General features: G+C 39.6%; 1 protein-coding gene across 3 annotated transcripts in view; it reads left to right on the forward strand.

Annotated features, from left to right (window-relative positions):
- The window catches only part of GRM7 (glutamate metabotropic receptor 7), a 1182365-nt gene that overhangs the window by 732021 nt on the left and 438779 nt on the right, over nucleotides 1-11565 (forward strand). For all 3 annotated transcript variants that reach the window (XM_004714110.2, XM_004714111.3, XM_045285644.1), the window contains exon 5: nucleotides 5772-5912. In XM_004714110.2, coding sequence (XP_004714167.1) covers nucleotides 5772-5912 — 141 coding nt within the window. The remainder of the gene's footprint in view (nucleotides 1-5771; nucleotides 5913-11565) is intronic.

Consider the following 11565-nt stretch of genomic DNA (forward strand, 5'->3'; position numbering starts at 1 on the left):
GGGGGATGTTCCATTGTCCATAGATAGGCTTTGGGTCTCCGCTCCAACCCCCCTCTGTTTTCACCAATGCATTTCTGTTTGTCTGTATACTGTTTGTTGTGAATCTTTTGATGTCCATTGCCCAGTCTCAGTGACACCTCATGATCGTACTGACTGGTGTGCTTCTTCCATGTGGGCTTGTTGCTTCACTGTTGAATGGCCGCTTGTTTAACTTCAAGCCTTTAAGACCCCAGACGCTGTATCTTTTAATAGCAGGGCACCATCCTCTCTCTTCACCACATCTGCTTATGCACCCGTTTTGTCTTCAGCGATCGTGTGTGTGGGGGGGTGAACATCACAGAACGCCAATTTGTTACAACAATGTGTTCTTGTATTGAGGGAAGGTATGAGCCAAGGCCCGAGGCCCATCTGCAGCTTCAGTGTATTGCCTTATAAATATATGTACATAGGCGAGTACCACTATTTTTGTGGATTAATGTATTTGCATAAGTGCCCATCTCTGTTAATCTCCCTATCTAGGCCTTTGCTTCCTAGAGCTTGCCTGTGTCCTTTTGCCTCCTCCTGCCCCGCCATCACTTCCCCCCTTCTTCCACCTCTTAGTGCTTCCTCTCCACTAGCTTGGTGCTGCTCTAATAATCACAAGCTCTCTACCCTCTCCTAGATGCTGGTTCCGCTTCCCTAGTTGTTCCCCTGTCCATGATGCCATCAGCTCAACACACCCTTCTCCCCACCTCCTTCTTCCCCCTCTACCTTCCAGGGCCATTGTCCCATTGCCTTCTCCCCAGGCTTCCCTCCCATGGTTCAACCCATATAATTAGGCAAACCATCCATGTCCTAGTTTGAACAATAAGAAAACATACAGTTGAAGAAAGAAAAGGAAAGAGAAAAAGGTGAGGGAAAAGAAAAAAAAGAGAGAAAGAAAATGAGGAGAAAAAAAAACAACCTACATAGGTCCAGGTCTGTTTGCTGGTCCCCATGAGACGCTCCCCCCTGGTCCTGAGGGAGATTCAGGGGCTGCCCCTTCTCGCCCAAAGTCCATTCGTGGGGATCCTCAGGGACTCTGTGGCTTGGCTTTATTCCAATTGCTGATCTGTTATGCTCCATTCCCACACTGTCTCCCTGCCGGGTGTCCACATTATTGTCCCCTGTCTCCATATCCTCCAGTTAGGCAACAACATGTCTTGAGCTATTGGAAGTCCCACAGTCCTCTCTGCGCCCCCGCAGCTCCATGCAGGGCCCTCATCCTCTGGGCTGGTGTGCCCGTATGGAGTCCAGGCCGACTTCCCTTTCTCCTTTTCCTTCTTGGTTTGCTTCCATCTGGGTATGGTAGGTCGGGTCCTTTCCCCCGCCAGAAGGCCTAGGGTCATTCTCTGCAGCACACACTTCCACGGTGGGGGTCAGGCTGATTGTGGTTGTGATTGGCCCTGTAGTCCAGTCTTGTCATGGATTCCTTCAAGTTACGTTGCCCTCCTGGTTTGGTGTGTCATGGTGGGGTCTGTATGCACCCTCCAGTTCTGTGGAGACACAACCAATACTCTCCCCCTGGGTGGGTTAGTGTCCTGTTCCCCCCATGTCATCATCTCAGTTTCTCCTCACCGCCTTTCTCCCTCCTCCTTCCCCTTTTCCCTTTTTTATATTGGACTCACATGTACCTCCCTGGGTGCGGTCTGACCTCCCCCCAACTGCCTATGCTTCCACTCGTGTGTCATGAGAGAAGTGACTTTTCTTCTATTCCTGCTGTGCTGATTGTACTTACCTCAGCGGACTCAGGTTACACATGTCCTTTGGAGATTGGCTTATCTCAATTAACATAATTCCCTCCAACTCTTCCCATGAAACATGTTTCATGTGATCGTCCATACTTTTAAGTGCTGCATAGTACTCCATCACACAACCCCTTTTAAAATGTGATTTAACATGAAAAAATGTTCTACAATGTGATAGGGGTAATGATTGTACAATTCTTCGTAGGATTGAACTATTTAATTTTATGATATGTGGATTATGTGCCAATAAAAATATGGGAAAATGGATTTTGTATTCTTAAAGGAAAGCACACAGTATTCTGTATGAATAAAACATTCACTTCCTGCCCATGCCCTCCTTTCAGTTTAACTTATTTCCCCCTCTTTTAGCTAAGAAGCAACTTCTACCAGGAAGCCCTCCCGAACTCCCTAAATCTATCGCTCTACTCTCCTTTCTCAAAATCATGTACCTTTCATTTACGCAAGTCATCACAGTAGTAATTATATTTCTATTAATAGAATAATTTTGTAAGTTAAATGGAGCCCTGGTGGCATAGTGGGCTAATTGTTAGGCTGCTAACCCCAAAGTCTACAGTTTGAAACACTAGCCACTCCAAGGGAGAAGGATGAGGCTTTCTATTCTCATAAAGATACATAGTCTCAGAACCCACAGGGGCAGGTCTACTCTGTCCTATATGGTCACTATGAGTTAAAGTAGACTTAATGACAGTGAGTTTTTTTTATTTTTAAAGTATTTTCTTCCCTACCTGTCTGACCATAAACCACAAGTAGCCAGATTTTGTTGAAATACTAAGGTTTCTGAGTTTGGAGAATAGTACTCAGCACAGAGTAGGTACTGAGGGCATATTTAATAGGTGATATTTGAACAATCAATTGATATTATACTTTATAAGGCATAGTTTTGAATGCTTTCAAACAATAGCTTCTTCAATACTCTTGACAATCTTATGAGGTAGGTATTACAATTAACCCCATTTGTAAATGAGGAAACTGAGACAAAACGTAGCTGTGAGTAATCACGCCAAAATCTATAGCCAGAAAGTCACAACTCTGGGATTCAAATCTCCACCCCACGATGTGAATGCTTGTGTTCTTAATGGCAACACTGAATAATCTCCCTAGTCATTAGAAGAAAACACAGCTTTGATACAATTCGACATATCAAGTCTCTAGCAAACCACTGAAAACATATACTTGTTTTTTTAGTACTGGAGTTAGTGACGTGTGGTTTATAATCAAGGTCAGTGGCGCTTCAGAGGAGAGAGGGAAGAACTTTTTGAGGGCTGCCCGAATGAAGTCTGAGACACAGCACTGACATTCCAGCCTGAAAGCCCCAAAGTTGACTTGGATGTGGATTTGGATTCTGAGGATCCAATGGGTAATGCTAATAAAGCAGAATGCTCAAAGTGGCTTTACTTACAGATGTGTCATTTTAATCGAGGTGGCTGGGGTAGTTGGCATCTGACTGGGCGCTTTCTCTCTCCATGTGGCCTTGTGTACCTCCTTAGTGGGAGCATGCATATTCCCAGGTGTATTCTGAGAGCACAAGTCAGCCTGTGTTCCTATTGCATCTGCTAGTGTTCTATGGACATGTAGAGAGCTTGCATAGGAATATATGAAGTCAAGAGTGTGAAGCCCAGGAGATGTGGCTTACTGGTGACGACTAAGTCCCACTCTGCCACTATTCTTTAATCTAAGTTTTGTCTTTGAGGCATGAAATCAGAAATCAAAGTGAAAACTGGTCACCAGTCATCTGTGTGTGCACGGGTGTGTATGTGTGTGTGTGTGTGACCAGCTACATGTAGTGTTTTTTGGAAACATCTGATGAAATGTCTACAATTGCTACAAATATGCACCTTTACTTAGGAATACTAAGTTATCCCAGTGAACAATCCCTGGAGACCGAGGTGGGGGAGAGACAGACATATTGGGAACAGTGAGAAAGGAGGGGGACAGCCAATCAATTAACTATGAATTTCAGAGGGAATCTTATACTACAGCCAGATTGATTTCAAATAAATTCAGATGACAGATAGCTGGATTCTGAGCCAGGATCCTAGAGTTCTGAAAACAGGCTGTAAAATGAACTAACACATGTAGAATATTCTCTCTAGTTTCCCTAAAATGCTATCTATTAACATCTGTTTATGTTTTTCTTCTAAAGATAGTTTAATCCTTGCTGTGTCTACTTAGTTCAGATTTTCCATTCAGGATAGATATGTCACACCCTGAATTAGACTCTGATTCATGTTCTCTTCCAGAGGGTGTAATTCCTAGGCTAATCCTAGCTACCATATGTACAGCAGGATGCAAAACCATCCAGTCCTGTGTCATGGTCACAGTTGTTCTGATGTTTGAGCCTGTTGGCAGCCCCTGTGTCAAACCATATTGTATAGGGCTTACCTCTTTCTCACTGACCTGCTGCTTCCCTGAGCCTGGGGTGCTTCTGCAGGCACTGGCCTCTCCTGACAGCATGTCCAGAGTAAGTGAGATGAAGTCTTGCCTCCCTGGATCTCCCAAGACAAATTTGTTTCTCCTTTTTGGCAGACCATGTTACTTTTAATATTCTTCCCAAATTGATTAAATACATTACTTTTCTTCAGCCTTTCTTATTCAATGTTCAACTTCTACATGCTGATGAGGCCACTGAAATTACCATGAGTTCAGTCAGATAACCTCCTTGATTTTCAACACTTTGTGGCTTTGAAGTAAAAGGGAAAACATGAATAATTTAAGTAATGTGGGAGTAATTACATATTCAATGATTCTGGGCTTTAAACTTTTTAGGTTCCAATGTCCTCCCATTGCCACAAACATGACCCTGGGAGAGAAGGAGGAGAGGTCATCTTCTGTTTCACACATGGGTGACAGGTGTATCAGGAAAGTGCCTTGTGTGCTTGCTCAAGTTTCGTGACTAGTGGCATTCGTGCAGCTGGGAGTTAAGACTGTGCCTTGCGACAAAAAGTTGAACATTCTTTCCCACTTATTTTGGTTTGCAGGGCAGGAGGCTTAATGACTTTACTGATATCCTTAAAGAACTGGGTTTTGATTTTTTGATTTTGTTGATCTCAATTTGTTTCCTATTTGTTTTGTTGGTTTCTGCTTTGATTTTTAATCATTTATTTCCTCCCCTTGAACTTAATTTGCTCTTTCTTCTGTTTTAAGGTAGAAGCTTAAATGATTGACTTATGACCTTTATTCTTTTCTATATGTGGTATAAATTGCCTTCTTACTGCTTATGGAGCATTGAATTTCATTTTATGGTAATGAAAAATTCTATTGATCAAGAGTAGGATTGAACAGCTGATTAATGTAATTGTCAATAGATTAGTTCTAAAAGTTGAATTGGAAAAAGTTGTGTAGTAGATATACATACAATAATAGCTTTGCTTCATCATTTGACTGTACTTTAAATTAATCTGTCTTTATATTTAAAGTGAATTTCTTATAGACAACATAGAGCGAGGTCATAATGGAGTCTTATCTTTTTATTTATTCTGATATTCTCTCTCCTTTAAGTGTTATATTTCAGCCTCTCATATTTAGAGTAATTACTAATATAATTGAAATTATACCTATCATATGTGTAGGTTTTTTTTTAACTCATTATCTTTGCCCCTTTGTTTTGGTTTTCATACACTTTCCCTACCGATTTAATTTAATTTTTCCTTTTCTGGTTTTAATTGAATATTAAAATGTATTCATTTTCTCTACTCTCTAAGTATATAAAATTTATATATATGTAATACCTAAGGACCACAATGTAGATTTCATTCTGAAAATGTCATTTGCTGGCCATACATCTGCCAAATGGATTGAACTAGTGATTTAGGCATAGGTTAGCATTAGAATATTTTTTCCTCTTTTGTTGACTAATATTATTTTTGATTGATGTAAAAGAATACCCAGTTTCTTAAAGAAAGAAAGGTCATCCCTGGTATTTTTATTTCCAGACATGTCAACAGTGGTCTGCAAACAGTGACCTTTTCATTTAACCCCGTTTAGGGTTTGATGCCTACTTTACCTCCCGGACACTTGAAAACAACAGAAGAAATGTATGGTTTGCTGAATACTGGGAAGAAAACTTCAACTGCAAATTGACAATTAGTGGGTCAAAAAAAGAAGACACAGATCGAAAATGCACAGGTAATTTCACTCCCCTTGTCCTTCTTCCCTACTCTATGTGGAAAGCATTGAAATGTTTCCAGAGATCCATAGGAGGAAGCATGGCTGGAGACAAATTGAAAAAAGAAAATTGAATCTTACTAGATTGTTCAGGAAAAAAATGGAATAGGGGACATAAGTCTTGCAGACCAAGCGCAGTACTGACAAGCATGCATTCTTCTCTGCCTGTTCATCTAGCAGTAATTGACATTATCATTGGCTCTTTGAATGTGGAGGGTTCATGTTACTTTGAACATTCACCGATAAATATTAATTAATATTACAGCTAGAAGTATGAAATTATTTTTGCCTTGACCAAGCAAACAAAATCTCTGACCCATCCCATATCAGCAGCAGTTTAACTATTACCATGGACAGAATAAGTGATTCATCAATCACAGTGCTTAGGTCTAGAGTAATGAGAATTCCAAGTGATTTTCACATGATCTAAGTTAATAAGTCACTTACTGTTTAATTGTGCTTAAAAATACTCCACAACTTAACATAATCTTGCATCTGTATTTCAAATAAAATATATTCATACGGATGAATACACACACACATTTACAAAGATGAAGTCAGAAGGGAAATTGCACATCTATCCACTAACTTATGTATGAACATTTACTGGGCAACTCCTCTCTGATAAGCATTGTGCTAGGCAATGGTAATACAATGGTGACCAAGGAAGTCCCATTTTCGTGCTGCTTGGAATCTAATAGAGGGAAATCAAAATTTGGTTAGCAGTGGCGTGTGTTAAGATTATTGTTAGTACTGTTATTTGAGGATTGTGTCTACACTCATCATATATTTACTCTTGTTGTTTATGACGATTAAGGTCCTCCCAGTATCTTATTCTATCTTGAACATTTTGTGATGATATTTCCCTCCAGTAAGTATGTTTATGCAGAATTCAAGTTTTCAATAAAAATCAAAGTTCATTTTACAGGTATAAAGGCCATCTATACTATTGCAAAATATAGTTACATGTTCTTAGAGAAAGGGTGTGTGAACTATACACACTATGAGGTCAACTCTTCTAGACAGCTCACCACAGACTACTTATCTTCCATGGGGAAGAAGCTCAGATGTGATTTTGCCCAGATTGAATTTGTGTTCCCGTAAGCCACTCCACTAAAGGAAACTTGGAACAAATTTGCTGTGATGCAAAGATGCGTGTGGACTGCAATCTCAGTGGGAATGATGTACTATATTTTTTGTTTGTTTGTTTGGTGGAGATAGCAAGGTACAGGAAAGAATGTAAAGTACACAACTGAGGTAATGTCTCTAATTAAACAAACTGAGACAATCTTGGAAACAGAAAAATCAATATTGCAAAACAAATAAGGAACCATGGGTTTGGGCCTGTAAGAGATCAGGTTTTCAGCTCTAGAAAGATCTGTGATAACCCCAGTGCAAACATAAAGTTATCTAATAAAAGTCTTTTCTCATAACTGAAAAGAGGATAATGAATGTACATATTTCAAAAGTTGATGTAGGGATTAAATTAGATCATTGAAGTAGATCTAACATGATCGTGGCACACTGTAATAGTGCAGTAAAAAAAGAAAACATAATGCCGTAGAGTGTATTTCACTTCAAGGCGGCCCTACGGGTGTTAGAGTTTGATCGTGATTTGTAAGCTTTCCAGCGAGCGATTATTGAACATGGTCAGATGTTTCTCCAGAGGTGCCTCTGGGTAGACCCAAACACTCAGACTTTTGTTTAGCAGTCAACTGGGTTCACTTCACAGGGAATGATCTCAAAGTGGCTGATAACTCTTATCACTACTGACTTATCAGATTGCACTGCCAGGTTTCCTGAAGGTCCTATTGTCAGTTCTGCAGAATACTGAAGCTGTACATCAAGTCCAATAGGAAAATAAAATGAGGGCTATAAGTATGTTGTTAGGTGCCATTAAGTGGGCTGCGATCCTCTGCACAACCAAATGAAGCACTATACAGTCCGGTGACATCCTTTAAATGGCTCCTATGCCTGAACCCATTATGGCAGCAACATTCTCAATCCATCTTGTTGAAGGCCTTCCTCTCCTTCACTGTCCCCTCCACTTTACCAAACATGATGCTCTTCTCTAGGGGCTGGTCTATCCTGATAATATGTCCAAAATATGCAAGATGAACCCTTGCCATCCTTGCCTTCAGGGAACACTCAGGCAAATCTGTTACACAAGACCTCTTTGGGGTATTGAGAAGCAGAAATGTTACGTTGAGGACTAAAAGGCATCCTACCCTAGCCATGGTATTTTCAATTGCCTCATATGTATGTGGCTGTTGGACGTTGACTAAGGAAGACCAGAGAAGAATTGATGCATTTGAATTATGGACCTGGAGAAGAATACTGACAATAACGGATCTGTCTTGGAAGATGTATAGCCAAACACACGCATCATTTGATCTCTTGATCGTTGCTTTCCTGAGCATTGACTGTGGATCCAAGCAAGATAAAATCCTTGGCAACGTCAATCTTTTTCTCTGTTTATCATGATGTTTACCTATTGGTACAGTTGTGAGGCTTTTGATTCTCTTTATATTGATTCATAATCCATACTGAGGGTTACAATTCTTGATCTTCATCAGCAAGGGCTTCAAGTCCTGCTCACTTTCAGCAAGCAAAGCTATGTCATCTGCATATCATAGCTTTTTAATAAACATTCCTCAAATCCTGATGTATATTCTTCATATAAGCCATATTCTTGGATTGTTTTCTCACCATATAGATTGAACACGTTTAATGAGAGGATACAACACTATCACACATCTTTCCTGATTTTAAACATTGCAGTATCCCTTGTCTTTTTACACAATAGCCTCTTGATCCATGTACACATTCCTCATGAGAACATTAAAGTGTTCTGGAATTCCCATTCTTCTCAAGCTTATCCATAGCTTATTATGATCCACACAATCAAATGTTTTGCATAGTCAGTAAAGCAAAAGTAAACCTCTTTCTGGTCTTCTCTGTTTTGAGCCAAGGTCCACCTGACATCAGCAATGATAGCCCTTGTTCCACGTCCTCTTCTGACTCCAGCCTGACTCTCACAGTTTCCTGTCGGTGAACTGCTGCAGTTATTATGGGAGGAGCTTCAGAAAAATGAAACGGTACCTTTTATATGAGGGCTCTCACTAGAGAGTGGTGCATCGCTTTCTCTAAATGTGTGTAGACCAGGCTACATTCTAGCTCTATGTCCTCAGTGGAATGAAGCACAAATCTTAAGGAATTTCAGCAACCAATCTACAGAATCTCTTCCACAGCATCACTGGGTGTTGGATGTGACCAGCACCTTAGAACCTAACATTTTTATCCCTAACTATATATCCTTAAGTGGCTACTAGCATTTCCAAGTCTTTGCTTCTGTGCCAATTCTTGGAACTCAGAATAAGGTTCTGAGAATTTGAATGTATTTGGCTATGGCAGCGCATAAAATTCAACCTTCTCATATCTAAAGGCTTACATATATTTGTCTAATTAACATTACTGTTCTGGCAAATGCCACCTTGTGAATACTGAGTCATCAGAGTAACTCCTACTTAAAAGGAGTTTATCATTTCAAAATCAATCATCTCATGAAGAGATAATTTGACTTACTGAGATTTGTTTTCCTTTTGAGATTATAAAGGATGAATAAATTGGAGACATCTTTCTCTTGCTCCTTAATTTTTTTTTCATTTTTTATTAACTGGTAGTTGTATTCCATTGCTAGTGCTTGTAAGACCCATACAAAAACCCACTGCCATCAACAGAAAGGTGAGGGTGTGCTGGCCTGTCAGGAGCCAGGCTGTGTTTGGACCACTACCTCCTCCTTCTCCCAGTGGCACCCTAGATCTCACATTGATCCACATCTGCCTCCAGAGAAGATGCTATCCTCCTCATCTGCCTGCAACACTTTTCCAGGCATGCATGAATGAATTATTTAGAAACACCAAGTTCTCAGCTATGCTAGCCCAACCCTGTCACGGAGCCTGCCTCGTACTGGCCAGGGGCTCTGAAACTGCCCATGGTCCCAGCGACAGCCTCTGGTCTGGCTCTGCTCTCTGTTCTGACCCCTCTTCACTTTGTGTTGGTCCGACTTCCACGCTCTGCTAGTGCTTGCTCTTCAGCCACTCACAAGATGCTTTGTACTTCTGTGGAATTAATAACATTTCCGATTCAAAATCGAAATAAATGTCCATCGTTTGGAAGGTCAGAATCCTAAAACTATGCTTTTGTTTACACTTCTTGCTTCAAAGCTAATAGTTTCAGTCAGGTTTTGTCTTTTTGATTGTTTTATTGTATATGTATATATATATATATGTGTGTGTGTGTGTGTGTGTGTGTGTGTGTATACATATATCTATCATTTTTCAAGAGAACATTAATCAATTTCAGTGGCAATATGTTCAAAATCTTTTGAAATACTTGCCACAATCCATTTCCAAACTATTCCAAAAACTGTATCATTATCAGTGGGGCCAGAAAATCTGCTAATAAATGTTATTAGTGAATTAAACCATCTATTTCTTTATTCTAGTCTGGTACTCTAGTTCAACAGAGCTTATATAATATGTTAACAAGACTATCAAGACAAAGAATTACACTTAAGTATGTCAAATACTTTGAGCATATGTTGCAGGAAAAATTTATGACTACACTAATTAGTTTTTCTGTCATTTTATTCGTCTATTCTGTATTGACCTTTAATTGTTATATAGATCCTATATAGCAGCATCTGATTTATTCAGCGTAATTGAGAAATCCACATTAAAATGTTCTAATGTCTAATCTTATGATGCTATTAAACGTTTCAAAACCATTTTGAATGGAAGCGATATAAAATGCATTTTTACACCTTTGTGCTTATGGAAAGAGATGTTTCACAGAGATAAATTATGATTTATTCTGCATGAGTATCTATTATGTGGTTTTGCATTATTTTGGTTCATCTTAAAGTTCTGATTCTCTGATTCATCTCCAAATACTAGTTTTGGTTGACATTTGTCTTGTTACCATGCCCCTTAAGTTTTCCTCACCTGCCTCCCTAAATGTCTAGTTATACGTTTGAGGTTAATAATCATATGTGTCAAATACAAGTTAATACTTTAGTTAATTAATTCTTTAACAATATGTATGAAATAAATATTAAATGCCTCAGAATCACTCATGCAATTATAAAGCATATTACTTTATGGACATATAAAGACATTTACCAAAGTAGGGTGTGGTCCCTGGATGATATAAGTGAACAACTGCTAACTAAATTAAAGGCTAGTGATTCAACCCACCCAGCAGCATAGAGAGAAATAATCCAGCCAAGAAAACTCTATGCAGAAGTTCCACTCTGTAATGTACATAGTTCACCAGGAGTTGGAATTGGCTCCATGACAATAAGTTGTTGTGTTTTGGATTTTATATTAAAAATAATTTTGTTTACTTTCAAGCCTTTAAGTCCCCAGACGCTATAGGCCTCGATAGCTGGGCACCATCAGCCTTCTTCACCACACTTACTTATGCACACATTTGTCTTCAGCGTTTATGTGGGGTAGGTGTTCACACAATGATGGTTTTTGTTCTTTGGTGTCTGCTGCCTGTTCCCCCCAACACCTCGTGTTCGCAAAGGCTGGTGTGCTTCTTCTCTGTG

The sequence above is a fragment of the Echinops telfairi genome, unplaced genomic scaffold (assembly GCF_000313985.2).
Source record: "Echinops telfairi isolate 266 unplaced genomic scaffold, ASM31398v2 ScPeMD7_7474;HRSCAF=8512, whole genome shotgun sequence".
In the NCBI taxonomy this organism is placed as follows: Eukaryota; Metazoa; Chordata; class Mammalia; order Afrosoricida; family Tenrecidae; genus Echinops; species Echinops telfairi.